This window comes from Octodon degus, unplaced genomic scaffold (assembly GCF_000260255.1).
Source record: "Octodon degus isolate 3935 unplaced genomic scaffold, OctDeg1.0 scaffold00129, whole genome shotgun sequence".
NCBI classification, from domain to species: Eukaryota; Metazoa; Chordata; class Mammalia; order Rodentia; family Octodontidae; genus Octodon; species Octodon degus.
This window is the reverse complement of record NW_004524705.1, coordinates 1458990-1473411: the sequence shown is the minus strand read 5'-3', so window position 1 is coordinate 1473411 and position 14422 is coordinate 1458990. Positions and strand designations below refer to the sequence as shown.

Sequence of the window (14422 nt, the reverse complement as noted above, 5' to 3'; positions counted from 1 at the left end):
TCTCTGTCTCTGTCTCTGTCTCTGTCTCTGTCTCTCTCTCTCTCTCTCTCTCTCTCTCTCTCTCTCTCTCTCTCTGTCCCTCCCTCTTTCCCTCTCTCCCTCTCTCTCTCTTCTTTGTTCAAGACAGAGACATTAATTAACAGCCAAAAGTCTTACAGAGGAAGGGTAATCTCCTGGACCAGGTGTCCATTCTGGGCCAGACACTAACTTAAACGAAGGTCCTATTTTTAGGTCCACTGAGCAGTGTGGAGCGTTAACCCTGTATGGGACGCTGAGCGGCCCTCCAGGGGCTCTTAGGGCTCAGCACAGCCCAGTAGGTGATGTAGCTCACTGTGAAAAGATGTCATTATTATCCAAAGACTAGGGTAGAAAGGGGTGACCAATGTACATGGGCCATATTTACATTTTTCAATACTACATTAAAATTAATCCCCTCCAGCCCCTCTCCCTCACTCCAACACTCTGGTCCCCTGGTGCTTGTTGCCCTCTGAAGCAGCTCTGGGAGGCCTCTTTCGTGAGCGTCTGTACACGGTATGGCTTCCAGCCCTGCCTCGAAGTCAGAGTAACCATGGAAGGAAAACATTTTAAATCTACGCAGCAAGGTGGCCGAGACAGCACAACTAAAGACGCTCAGGAGCAAGGACTCTAGAGCTGCTGCAGGAGGTAGCCAGGGCCATGGGAAGGGTGTGGTGGGGACAAGGCAGAGGAACCTGAGAGAACAACGGGAAGGGGAGGCGTTAACCATGCGGGGATCACACTTCCTAACTGGAGGAGGGAGGGGAAGCCAGCCTGGGGGGTCAGAAAGGACTTTTCTGCAGGAGGGGCAAGGCCACCAGGGTGGCACTTGGCAGGGCACCAGGGGTGCTGGGAACCAGAGGAAGAGAGTGCAGGGCAGGAGCGAGGGAGCTGGACAGGGGGAGCATGCGGGAAGGAAAACACCCACAAGCACTGCTCCTGCGGCCCGGAGGGAGCAGGTAGGGGGCCGGAGGGCACCCCGAGTCACCTGCAGCCTCTGCAGTCGCAGGCAGCCCTAAGACCCCGTGAGCCTCTCCCTGAGCTCGCCCAGTGCGGCCCTGAGGATGGAACCATCCTAGGGAGCCCCGAGCGGCGGGGCAGCGTGGGCACCGGCGCCAGGGCTTCTTGCCCGAGCTGATCTTTCACAGGTCTGTGTTATTTGCTAGAGATAGAGTACCCCACAGTTAACAGCTGCGCTGTCTGCTACTACGGACTGGAATTGATGAAGCAGGCGTTCAGGAGACGCTGGCTGGCATTCTTACCTGTAACGATGCCCGGGCCACAGGGGTTGCGTGCGGGCAGCGTGGGCAGTGTGGGCCTTCGCACGGGCAGCAAGGGGCAGGCAGAGGTGGGGCACGGGAGGAGGGCGGCGTACAAATCCCCACACCCCACCGGCGCCTTCCTGATGACCACGAGCAGACCCCGGGCAGCAGGATGGATACAGAGCCCAGGACCCAAGAGCCGCGGGGGCCAGGCTCCTACTCTGCTCGCCTGGGGAGTCTGCGCCGCCCGCCCCAGGCCTTGGTTTTCTCAAACATAAAATGGGCACACTGATATGATAAGTGGCGATGAGCGCAGCAGTGCAGTCGCGAGGCCTCAAGCGCCACGCCGGCTAGTCTGCACAGCAGTGCCTGGCTGTCCGCCAGGGCCGGCGCGCGTAAGCATCTGACACTGTCCCTGCGCGCGACTTCCGAGAGGCGACCTCTAGGGGCCACGGCCAGCATCTGAGGACACTCAGCAAGCTGTGCCCTGGGAGGCATCTGAGGCTCCTGTCCATGACACACAAAGCTGCCAGCTGAACACGGGAAGGGCCCGCAGACGTGGAGGGATCAGGTGGGCGGCTGCCGCCCCCACATCCGGTGCTCCTCGGAAACTGCATTCCCATCCCAGCCGGATGAGGCCACCTTCCTGTCCTGAGCTGGGTCTCCTGGGCCAAGGTGGAGCCCTCCTCTGAAGCTGCCTCTCTCCCAAGGACACACAGGACCCTGTGGGTCCCCTCCTAGCACTGGGCCTCCGGTACCTGCCTTTCTGCAGCGCTCCTGTGCTGTGCTGTCCCTCCTCCATGCTGTGTCCCTTCCTGACCAGTCCTGTCTGTGCCCAGAGCCTTGGCAGTGGCCACCTGGGATGCTCTGAGCCTGGGACCCTGTGGCTATGGGAGGACAGGGGCCCCGAGCCAGCCCAGAGGCCCAGCAGGGTCTTTATCTGGTCCTGAAGGGATCTCTGGTCCTCTGGGACTGTCAGTGAGGTCCGGGGGCACCCTGACCCTCTCCGGGAACTGCTGCCACCATTCTGGAAAGGGCCCAGGGAACAGCTACCAAGATAAGAATTTCCAAGCCCACTGAGCCTGCATCACATTTTGGAAATTTATTCTGCAGAAATAAAACTGCCATAAGGAAGGAAGCAGAGAGCTGTATTATTGTAACACCGTTCTGTTCATAGTGGCAAAAATTTTGGAAGTAATTTGCCTGTCAGAGAGGGAAGGGCTGTTGTGAGAGTGGTCACTCTGGTCACGGACATTCTGCAGTTGTTCAGGTAAGCTAAGGCCCCTGCCCGGCATGGCGTAGGGCTCTGACATGTTCTTGGATGAAAAGGGAGATGCTTTGCGCAGGAATGGGGGGAGGTGGCTCCAGTTTTATAACAGTTTTATATACATCTGTCTCCATATGGTTTATTTTGGGAACATACAGACAATGACTAAAGTATTCATTGGTCCAGTGAAAGGATTGGTCCCAAGCACTGAGCTTGGGGGAGGCAGATCCCTCGTTCTCCCTCACTGCAACTGCGTGGCACCACTCACACTTATGTTTATAATTTTAAAAGGAAAATTCCTTTTAATAATATCAGCTGTGAAGCATTAAAAATTCAGATTCCTAGGCAGCAAGGGTGGACGCCAGCTTGATTGGCTTGGGATCCCTGTGGCGATGGCGGAGCTCTCCTCTGATGTGCCCGGGAGTCCTCCAGCCAGGGCCTGGCTCTGCCTCTGATCCCTGGCCCTCCTCCTGCCCGGCTGTCCGGGGCCACATCCTCCCTGTGAGGCACGTGCCTTGGAGCCAGCTGACCATAGCCCACGTCTCCTGGGAACACAAGCCACATCGGCCACTCCTCCTGGGTCGTGGGTACTACGTGTGGCATCTCAGCTGGCCTGTGCCCTGGCCCTGCCTCCACCTGGCCACTGAGTGCCACTGTGGAAATGCTGCCCAGGCACCGGCAACAGGAGGGGCTGGTCTGGTGCCTCAGGGCCCAGGAACCCCATAGGTCACTGTAGCAGCGTGAGGTGCAGGACTGTCACCTCAGGGCCTGTGACCCCTCCAGAGTCCCAGAATATTCTGGGCCTTTGTCTTGCCCATCGCCAGGTTTGAGTCAGGGACAGCTGCCAGGGACATTGCTGCCTAACGAACTCTGACACCAGGTAGTTGTCACAGCTGCCAAGGCTCTGGCCCACCTGCCTGCTTTCTCTGTCCTCTCCTGGAGAAGAGGAGGGTGGGAGGTGGGAGGGACAGGTCTCAAGCGCATGCTCTGGGCCTCAGTCTCCCCAGCTTGGGCTTCACTAGAACTCCATGTCCCAGGAGTGAGCCAAGTCCCTGGGCTCCAGGCCAGGGGATTTGTGTGTGAGGTTAAGAGCACAGGCTCTTAACAGTGACAGGGTGGCATCTGCCTCACCTTCGCCCTTGCTGCAGGACAGATGGCCACATGACACGCAGTGTGCCAGGAGCCACACCTCCCTGGTCTGCAGCTCTCTCCTTCTGTGCCCCTGTGATGTGGCAGGCCTGGGGCTGTCGCCACCCCTTCCTGGGTCCTAGACACAGTGGCCCACAGAGACAAAGACCTGTGTAGTCCTGTGCTAGCCCGGGCTGGTCCTGCATTTGAGCTCTGAGCTCCACGGGCCACACAGCAGGTGGAAAGCGGGGCATGGCCACGTGTCAGGCCCCAAATCAGAGGACGTCCAAGCAGTTGGCCAGCTCCAAAGATGTCAGCAGGTTTCCCAGCTGCCAGCGTGCTGGCCAGCAGAGGGGACAGTGCCCTTCCAGCTGTGAGGGCCACCGGGCTCATGTTGCCACACTGGTGTGGAGCACACAGTGCACCCACAGGCAGCCCTGGGCTCTCCACCCTGCTGGCAAGAGGACCACCCAGGATGTCCAGGTCCCCCTGCAGGACAGAGCCTTTCCCAGGCCCCTCATGACAAAGACACAAGACCATCACTAGACCCTCCCGAGGGTGACCCCTTTGCAGGGAAAGGGAGCTATGGGCCACCTGCAGCTAGTGGGCAGTGTGGCCAGCCATGTCCTGAGGGCACTGTCACCTTGCAGGGGCACCAGAGTCACGGAGCCCACAGGGCTACAGAAAGGTCAGGGTGGCACCAAAGAGACTGAGGTGGGGTTTTGTGTGGCAAATGTCACCCCTACCCATTCAAAGAGGGCAGAGATGGCCCTGACTTGGAGGACATGAGCAGGACTGGCTGAGACCCTGGAAACCTCGTAAACACATGAGCAAAGCTGGGCCTTCAGCCGGGCATAGGGGTGCTCACTGTGATCCCAGCACTTGGAGGCTGAGGCAGGAGGGCTGAGAGTTCGAGCCCAGCCTGGGCAATTCAGCTACTTAGTGAGACCCCATCTCCAAATAAAAAGTAGAAAGAAAAAGCAGGAAGGCTGGGGCTGGAGCTCAGTGCAGAGGTCCAGATTCGAGCCCATTTTCTCAAACACCAACAAGACGAAACCAGGGCTGGGCCTGAGGCCAGCCTTAGAAATTTAGCTCAATTTCTAAGCTAAAAAAAAAAGTCCCCTGGGGAAGGACAGAGCCCTCCATACTTCTTTCTCAGTGTCTGCCTGGTTTCCAAGAAGGTCCAGCAACAACATCGGCCAGTGTAAACTGGGTCCCCAGTGATGTGCTCCCCAGGGGCCTCAGCCTTGGCTTTTCTCTAGCTCATTCTCCTGGAGTCCCTGACCCCCCATTAGCCATTCTGCAGGCAGGGTGATGATGGCGCTGTCATCTCCTGGAGTTGTCCTGCCTGTGCCGGCAGCCAGGGTGACACGCCTGGCTTCTAGGGGACTAGGACAGCACCCCTCCCATGCCCCGGGCATGCCTGCGCATGCCGGCCCTGCTCTGCCCTCCGCAGGGTCCCCTCGCTGGACACTGAAGCAGAGGCTCCGGGTCCCACTGACCTTGAGGCTGCAGGCGTCACCACGTCCTGCTGGGCACTCGCACAGCTGAGAAGTGTCAGGGGAGCCGCCCCAGGGCTGCAGGAGGCCAACGCTGGGCGGGGCCTGGGGACACAGGGCCAATCCTGGGCCGCCTGAGGGCGCCCCTTGCTGGCAGTGCCCTTGAAGGCACGGCCCTGGGGCCTGGGCCTTTCTAGCACCTGCTCTTTCTCCCAACCATCTCCCCGCCCAGGAGGAGCCAAGCAGGCCCCAGCTGGGCCCAGACCTGGTAGGGCTGCCAGGGCTGAGACCCAGGCAGGGAGCCCAGAGAAGCTACACTTTGGGGCTCCTCTCAGCAGCCGCCGCAGCCTTGGGGCCCTATCTGGAGAGTAACCGCCATGCGGTGGTCAGAGAAGAGGAAGCCTCCTAGCCAGGGCTGGAGGGACGACTTTACGACTCTCCCTCTGTCTAGACCAAGGTGCAGGACCAGCCGCTTCTCCCCTCCACTTAGTCCACCACGCAGAAGGCCCGCAGCCTGCCTCTGAGCTTAAAAATAGCCCTGCTGGCATCACCGCCAAGCGGAAAGGCTGCTGCAAATAGCAGTGACCCGCCAGGACTCTGGACGGTGCACTGCCAGCTGGACATGGAGGCCTGTGGGGCCGCCACGGCCACGCGCACGTCCCCAGCTCATTCCTGTCTCTGGGCCAGCCGGGCTACAGGACGTGGCAGAGCAGGGATGTCCAACACAAAAGACAGATAGGAAAAAAGATTAGGAAAGTCGGAATTTTAAAATTATCCTTTTAGGACACGAGCCCAGCTTAGCCTTTCTTCTGCATGTCCCAAGACACAGTGAGCCCGAGCAGCCTCCTGTCACGCGCTGCTTCTCTCTCGCCTGGGGGCAGAGCACCTTTCCCACCCACAGCGTGTGCTTTCTTTGCTGACCTCGCCTGCCAGAAAGCAGCGACATCCGAGGCCAGCGAGGCCAGTGGATCTCAACTTGAACTGGGTGTCAACGGCCTGCAGGATGACACGGCCCGCTAGATAGGCGACCGGCTGTCAGCAGCGGCTCACACTGCGACACCTCCCTGTGGTGAGCATGTGATGGATGAAGCTGCACCCAGCGAATGAGGGGTGCACAGCCTTGAAGGGGTGAACGACCGACACTGGGAAGGCCCACCTGGCACCACCCAATAGGAGTGCAGCGTGGGCGGGACAAAAAAGGAAAGCGGTTTCCAGCGCAGACTCCGGCGACTCCGCAGTGAGCAGGCCTTCGATGTGCTCCAGGAGCACCGATGGATGACCCATCTCGAGGTCCCGCCCACAGCCCCGCAAATGTACCCAGCTCCCCAGCAGAGGGCGTCTCTGAGGATCTGCCCTCAGCTCTGAGTGCGAAGCTCTCCCGGATCAATCCTTGATGCCTCTTGCTGGCGCGTCCTGCAGATCCTTGTCCCCAGGAGGAGTCGTGAGCCTGAAACTTGGTTCTACGGGAAGCGTGGGCTTAGAGCCTCCGAGCACACTGCCTGGGGACAATCTGGACAGCGAAGCTGACTGGGCAGGAGGCACCCTTCCTGAGGCCACACTGTGCCCAGCAGTGTACCCCTGCCACCCTCAGCTTCGGACCACTTCCTCCACCTGACAGACAGAAGGTGCCCTCACTCCTTGAACTGCTGCGTGGTCCCAGGGATACACAGGAACCTTGCTGAGGACCAGTTTCAGGGATTCAGGGGCCACCAGGGCTCAAGATATGGGACCCTTGTCTGAGTTCCCTCCAGTTCTCTGGTAATTTCCTGCCTGCCACCTTGGGTTCCTCTAATCTGTTCTTCCTGTGAATTTCAGAATACCTGAAGGAGCCCAACACTATGAAGCAGACAACATGGACAAATCTGAGAAGGGCTAAGGGAAGCAGCCACGAGCATCCAAGAAAGGCAAAGTTTATTTTGCATATAGGCATCACCTACACCTCCGCCTGCAAGTGTCTGACACAGCACAAATCCCTCGGTTGGAATTGCAGATACAGCAGATCTTCAGGCAATTGGACACAAACAATATGCTACACACACACACACACACACACACACACACAATAAAGAATTATGGTCAGCTGCTCTGCCAAGGGGAGCTGAGGATGACACAAGGCTACCACCTCCCTCGGGGACAGTGCCTCACACTGTCAGTCCACAGCACCCTGCGAGGTAGCAGCACAGCAATTACTCTCAGCCCCTGCGTGCAAATGACAAAGCTGAGGCTGAGAAAGGTACAGACACTGGCCTAAGATTTCCCAGCTCCTGGGTGTGAATCCCAGCGTGGACTCAGTGTGCAGGTACCCAGCTCTCCACTTCCGTAGCAGCTTTCGGGAGAGACGCTGAGTGGGTTTGGGAGACATGAGCTTTGACACCATCACAGCAGGCCATTACCTCTTCAGGCAGCAGAGCCCTTCGGGCAGCCAACCCTTGGAGTCTTTCTTACTGCAGCCCTGAGGCAGATGAGATGCTCTTCTGATGGCTTGTGCCTATACTTCCAACAGCCCCGTTTTCCACTTCTGCCTGCTGTGCATTAATGTGACATCACTGAGGGTCAGTGGTGTTGATGTCCAGTTCTTACTGAACCTTACAAACTTATTTGTAACATGTATCTCATCCACCAATTCTCACTATGTGTAGTAGCTTCACAAATAGTATGTTACCTTTTGCCATTTTGATACTAGCAAAATTTTTGCACACTGGATAAAAGAAACCTTACATTTTAAAATGTAGAGACCCTTTCGGGGGAATTAGACCAAACTTTGAACGGAAAACACCACACAGAATGGTTTGATTTTAACTCAAGCTAACTTCAAGGATAGCCTCTCTCTTGCAAGATTCTTGGTTAAGAACTTTGGCCCCTGGTGGCCTGAGACCTCCCCACATCACATAGCGCTAAGGAGAGGCAGCCCCATCACCCCCAATGGGCACGGGCTGGGAGTCGCTCTTCCGACGTACCCAGCATCCACAGCCTCCACTTGCTGATACGGAATCCTTCAGGGTGCACAGAAGATTAGTAGGCCACTGCTGGGGCTCTGTGTGGGAGCCCTTCTCAGCTGCAACAGCAGGTTCAACATTCCCTCTTGACATCCTTCCGAGGAAACACTAAGAGAACGGGATGACGCTCCACTTCATGCCCAAATCTGTCCAATGGCACGTTGGCTTAGGCAAAGATGGGTCCCGACAGCACACCTGGATGTCATCATTAAATTTGCAAGGCATCCCCTAAGATCGCCCGGATGATTCCACGGAGAGCACAACACAGGAGTATGCATATGAAAGCACGAAGGGCAATTTTACTTCTGAAGCCAGGCTCACTCGGGCTGTTGGAGGCTGGCCTCCACTCACTGCAGGTCTCCCAGCACCAAAGCTGAGCAGGAGGAGCTGTGGGCTTGGGTGTGAGCTCGTGCTCGTGTCCCAGCAGACACACAGCTGGAAGGAGACAGGGACAGAAAGGATGATAGGACTCCAACACCAGAAAAGACACACACACTGCGCTGGGGGGTTCCAACGTCAGGAAACTGAGTTTATTTGTTTGCTAACTATCAGCTGGCTGCAGTGGTGCAGGCCATTGGGGGTGGACTCCCTGGGGAGTGGCCTTCAACATCAGCACGACAGCTGGCAGTACCTGCGCATAGCCACTGGGAGGTGCATCCTACACTCAACAGGACTCAGCTCCAGGGCTTTCCCGCTGGTGGGAAGAGCCACGGGCAGAAGCGGAGGAGCGCTGGAAATTGCTCCGCTTTTTCTTAAGAAGCTGGTTGCAACACCTCTGGGTGAGACTCTGGGGCAGAGGAATAAGAGTCCAAATCTCCAAGAAAAATGGACAGAGTCGCAGTCTTCCCTCTGGAAGGCCACAGGGCACCACAGCAGAGGACGGGGCGCCCAAACTAGTACCTGGTCCTCTCCCAGGGCGGTCCTGCTTCTTGTCCTCCTTCTGTGGCTGGAGCCATGAAAGCTCACCTGCACTTTCCTCCTCTTCTGCAAGACCTGGAGGTGTGTGGTGCCCTCAGCTTCTGAGCACTGAGGGATAAATCCGGAGGGTGCATCGTCAGAATCCCACAGCCCTTGCTGCGCTTCATGCATCAAGATGGGTCGGCCTCTTACTTAAAATCAAAGGGAGCAAACAAGCGACATTCTTATAAAAATAAAGCATCCATAAAGAAATGTCCAGCTCAGTGCTATGCTGTTGTGAGCGAGGGAGAAGATCTTTGGGGTGGTCTTCGTGTATGACGAATAATTTCTCTGACTTCACTATAAGATTATGTCCAGAGACAACCCCGGCCATGCAGCAAGCTGCCTCCCCTGACTCCATGGTGTGCTCTCTGGCCGACTCGGGCAGCAGGTCCTGAGAGCCAGCGGAGGACTTAGTAGCCAGCTGTTAACCACATAGTAGAAGTGCAAAGAGAGTGAAAACAGCCAGCCAGATGGATTCTTGATTGTCAGCATCAGTAAGCTTCATGCCTCTAAAAGAAAGGATCAGGCTCAGCGGGTGCAGGAAGGAGCAGCACAACACCGATTTCTCTGGCGCAGGGCAGCAATAGTCACCCTGGGAAGAGCGAGGTAAACCAGAAGACAGCCCTGCTTCCCACACTGTCCACTGCCGCCTTGGAAAAGCGCCCCCCCCCGAGCCCCTGGCAGCAGGATGGGGCCGGGTAGCTGTTTTCTTCTGGCAGAGCTGTTGGGTGTGTGGATCCGTGTCCCCTGCACCAACACCAGAATGCTCTAAAAGCATTGTCAACGGGGGATAGGAGGCCATCTACAAGCAGCACATGGCAGCATGGGTTTTCGAAAGAAAATCCAACCAGATGGCTTTTTAAAAACACAAGCAATGTTTGTGGCAAGCCTATGTGTAATCAGAAGAGAGCCCTGCAGTACTTTGGGGGGGAAGAAGTCAAAGCAGCAGGCGTGGAGGTGGGTGTCAGCTGCGTGCGCTCAGGGAGCAGCCAGCCTCCTCACGCCGCAGCACTGCGGCCTCCTGCCTGAGCTGCGTCGGCCCTGCACTGTCTGGGGACGTAGCTTCTTGAGGCCACCAGTCTCAGAAAGAGGCCCCCTCTCTTGCTCTTGAGGAAGTGCTACCAACAAACGCACCTGGGTTTCACCATTTTGTTCTTGTCCTGCTGCCGGGACACACTGCTCCTCTGATGTGACAATTCGCCATGCACATGCTACACACGGACACTGTATGCCAGCCCTAGGAGAACGCTTGTGGCCATGGGGAATGGAAGCAGTTAAGTCCTAGGAGACTGTGGGTGCATCGCAGCTGGTCAAGTGCCACCAGGCGTGTTCTGGGTGTCCTTGTCCCCGAGTCCTCCCAGGACATGGGACAGAGGGACATCTACCTTGTGTACAGTGTCCCCTTGTACCATCCAGCAAGTAAAATGTGCGGCACCCTTCCCACCCAAGGCCGAAGTGCCCATCTTCGACCCGCACAGCTGGGTTGCGTTCTGGCCCAGACACAGTCCAGTCCGGTTCCATCTTCTTCGGTGGAGAGAGCAGCCTGGCTTCATCTCCCTGTCCCCTGTGCACAGTGTGATACGTGAAAGCATGATTCCTTCTGTCCCACTCTCCGTGGTGGCAACACCAAGGTCTCAGGGAAAGGCCAGGTCTTCAGGCAGGGAGTCGAGGCTCAATCTTCAGTGAGAGCTCATAGAGCGTATCTTCATCGATGATGAGGGCCTTATCAAGCAAGTACTGTGTGACCTGGGGGAAAAATCCCAGAGACGTTCTGTGAACACAGTGCAAAGCAATTCGACATGTGTTCTTACGCATTTTAAACATTTAGGTAACTAAAGAAACATCACCATAGTGCTAATTATCAAGTTGGTTTGGGAGCCATCCAGGGTACTGTTGGAGCTCACTTCTGGGGGTGTCTGGGGTCACAGAGCTGAGCTGTGGGGACCATGTGTGGGCCCTCACCCTCCCACTTGGGCACTGATCTCTTGTTCTGCTTCCTTCTGCTACAAGCTGAGCAACTCTGCTCCACCTCACCTGTCCACCATGATTTCCTGCCTTGGAGGCAAGGTCCATGAACTGCACCCTCTGAAGCCATGAGCCAGTGAACCCATTTTCTCCTTTAAATTGTGGGGGCAGGAATTGTGTTCCAGCAACACGAAAGGTGATTGATACAGATATGCCGTCATGGAGGGATAACAACACACACCTCTAGTCTCCTGTCAGCCCCAGCCTCAGGGAAGACCTGTGACAGCTTTTATCTAGATAGCCTCCTCATGCACGCACAGGTGGGGCTCTGGGAAGTGACAGGATCATAGGTGTGACACTGGGTCAAGGATGAGATACTGGATCACGAGACGCTGGATTGGTCCACTGCTGGGTTCATAGCTGGGAGTGAGGTTGGGAGGTGAAGCTTGGTGGGAAGAAGCGGGTCACCATGGGCATGGCCTGGAATTCCTATGGCTGTGAATGCTTGCTGCTGCCTGCCAGCCCTGCCATGAACCCTTTCTCCTCCGTGATGCTGCCCTGGCCTGGAGCCAGTGGACCATGGACTGAAACCTAACAAGCCACAAGCCAAAACAAACCTCTCCTCTTTTAAATTTAAGGGAGCTGGGTGCTGTGTCTCAGCTCAGGAAAGTAACTAAGGTGGGACCCATAAGAAGCTGGCTGCGATCATGTGTTCTGCATGCCCTCTGATGTTCAGCTGTGTCCTTACACACATTATGTGTCTTACGTTTGCCCTTATACTCGTAAGCAGCATCTTACTGTACACTGTGTTCCCCACTCCCCCCCACTGAATTCCAGGGAGCTCCGCGTCAGCCCACACAGTACTGAGAGTTACTGATACTCATCTTGTGGAAGATGAGGAGCTGCCCTCAAGGTGTCCCTGTTACCCAGTGAAGGAGAAGTCCTGGAGATGTGTCCGCCACTGCTCATGTGTCCCAGCTGGGTGGGCACCACAAGGAAACGAAGAACGCCCGAAGAGTGCTCGGGGAGGGAGTGCTTCCAGGAAAGCATTTTCTTATTTTTGTTGAAATCTAACATATGTATGTCATTGAAATGAGTAGTTGATCAGCTGTGAGAACACAGCCCCAAGTCACTTGTGTAGATACACATGACACAGAGCCATCCATTGCCCTGAAAGGCCCCTTGTGCTCCATCCGGGTCATGTGCTCCTGGCAGCCTCTGTGCTTTAATCTTGTGCCTCAACAGCTCCGCGAACATAGATGGTGCAGCGGGCACAGCTCCCTGCTTGGCTCCTTCCACCCAGCACAGACGTCGTGGGACTCGCCCAAGCTGCTGCCAGCCCCAGCTTTCCTTCTCACTGCTAAGGAGTGGCTGCCCGAGGGTGGAGATGCGCCCCAGGTCACCTGTCCTTCCTGCTGCCCACGGGCACTTGCGCTGTTTCTAACTTTTGGTTATTATTAAAAAATATTCTGAACATTTTACACCAGGCTTTTAATAGGTGTTTTGTTCCTCCTTTGGAGAGAAATTGCTGGACTGTAAGATAGACGTGTAGTTAACACATTAAGGAGCCCCAGCGTCAGTTTTCCAGGGGGTTGCACCATCTCAGTGCACACGTGAGCTCAGGCTGCTCACTATATGATGTTGAATCTCAAAAAACAATATAAAAACACGCCTGTAACCTCAGCAGTGAGGAGACTTAGAAAGGAGATCACTATGAGTCTGAGCTGCATAGTGAGACCTGTACCAAATACAGAATAATTTTTAAAAATTAAAAAGAAGGGCCAGGGAGATGGCTCAGTGGAATAAGCGCTTCCCTGGCAAACGCAAGGGCCTGAGTTCAATCCCCAGTTCCACCAAAAAAAAAAAAAAAAAGAATTAAAAATACCTTAAATATAATGTACAAGACCCCCAAAGATGCTTACCCTACGGTGCATATAAGAAGCCATTTTCCTCTACCCCAACTCATCGGTGACGCAGTCCGCTGAGTTCTGTCCACCCGGGAAGTGATGCTGTTCCACAGGCTGCATCTCTTTTACTTTCCTACTAGTGAGCACTTTTCAAAGTCACTGACGATTTGTACTTCTTCTGTGAACTGTTCACAGAGTTGCCACCTTTGTATTATTTATGCTTTTTTCTAGATTTATAGGAATACTTTTTCCTGTACATGTTGCAAAATATTGTCTCCTAGTCTACTGTTCGTAATTTGACTTTTTAAATAATTGCCATTGTTATGTACAAGTTTTTAATTTTTTTCATGTAGTAAACTCTATCAAGTTTGGTTTTTTAGTATTTGCATTTTGTACTTAGGGACTTTTGCATCCAAAGGTTCTGATTTTTTTTTTCTTCTTGGTACTGGGAATTGAACTCAGGATCTTGTGCTTGCCAGGCAGGCACTGCGCCACTAAGCTATATCCCTGGCCCAGGTCCTAAATATATTATCCTGTATTTTATTCAAATGGAATGCGTATTTCATTTTATATTTAGGTAGTAACTCATCTGGAGTTTATTTTTGTGTGTAGCAAAAGATTCTTGGCCAGGCAAAATTCCTGTTCTATTTATTGAATGGTCAGTTTCTCTGTGGTACTTTCCATGAATGCCTGTTTATGTCCCATACTAATTTTCATACAGACAAAATCTGAATCTGGACCCTGTTCTGCCCCCACTGAATTTGTGTTGGGTCAGGAAATCGCCTCCTTACGTGCTGCTACAACTTTAGGATAGCTGGTGGAGTAAGTTCTAATTCTTCAAGTTCTTGTCTGTTTTTCAAGTTGCAAATTGTTGAGCTTTCAGGTAGGATTCCAACGAACTTGCAGATTCATCTGCAGACAATGGACCTCTTTAGAAGCACGACGCTTCTGGCCCATGACTGCGATGCAGCCGTCTGCTGAGCCAGTTCCTGTTTGTACACTTCAGCTCCTGGAGGTCTTATGCACTTTAGGTTCCTCTTAATTGTAAGCAATATAGGCCTTGCTGTTATCTTGGGTGGCATCTTCAATATTCCATTTCACCAGGGTATTACCAAAGAATAAAAATCATTGCTTTTCATACATGATGTTGCCATGTTCCCTTAGTGTTTAAGAGTTTTCCTTTGGATTTTCTATGTAGCTGGTGAAAACATCTGGAAATTAAAGCCCTTAATATTACCTGTGAAATGTCTATAACTTTTATTTCTTTTTATTGCTTCATTGCAATGGCTATTTTTTTTTCTGGTTCAAAACTGAACAGTAAAGGGCTGGTCAAATAGCCCAGTGGATTAAAACACCTGCAAGTGGGTACAGGGGGCAGGCGTTTGATCTCCAGGCCTGCCTTGCCAGCCCTGCCCCTGGGGCG

General features: G+C 54.4%; 2 protein-coding genes across 3 annotated transcripts in view; both read right to left on the bottom strand.

Moving 5' to 3' along the window:
* Nucleotides 1-5283, bottom strand: part of Ckmt2 (creatine kinase, mitochondrial 2) — an 18442-nt gene extending 13159 nt beyond the window's left edge. Inside the window, exon 1 of one of the 2 annotated variants that reach the window (XM_004640934.2) lies at nt 5175-5283. Coding sequence is in view for 1 of the 2 variants with exons in the window: in XM_023700972.1 (XP_023556740.1) it covers nt 4419-4459 (41 nt within the window). In the remaining variant the exon portion in view is untranslated. Of the gene's footprint in view, nt 1-4418; nt 4570-5174 lie in introns of those variants that run through there. The other variant, XM_023700972.1, reaches the window with a different exon arrangement.
* Nucleotides 5284-10172: 4889 nt separating this feature from the next.
* Nucleotides 10173-14422, bottom strand: part of Rasgrf2 (Ras protein specific guanine nucleotide releasing factor 2) — a 181240-nt gene continuing 176990 nt past the window's right edge. The window contains exon 26 of the mRNA XM_004640933.2: nt 10173-10873. Within this exon, the coding sequence (XP_004640990.1) occupies nt 10781-10873 (93 nt within the window). The 3' untranslated portion in view covers nt 10173-10780. The remainder of the gene's footprint in view (nt 10874-14422) is intronic.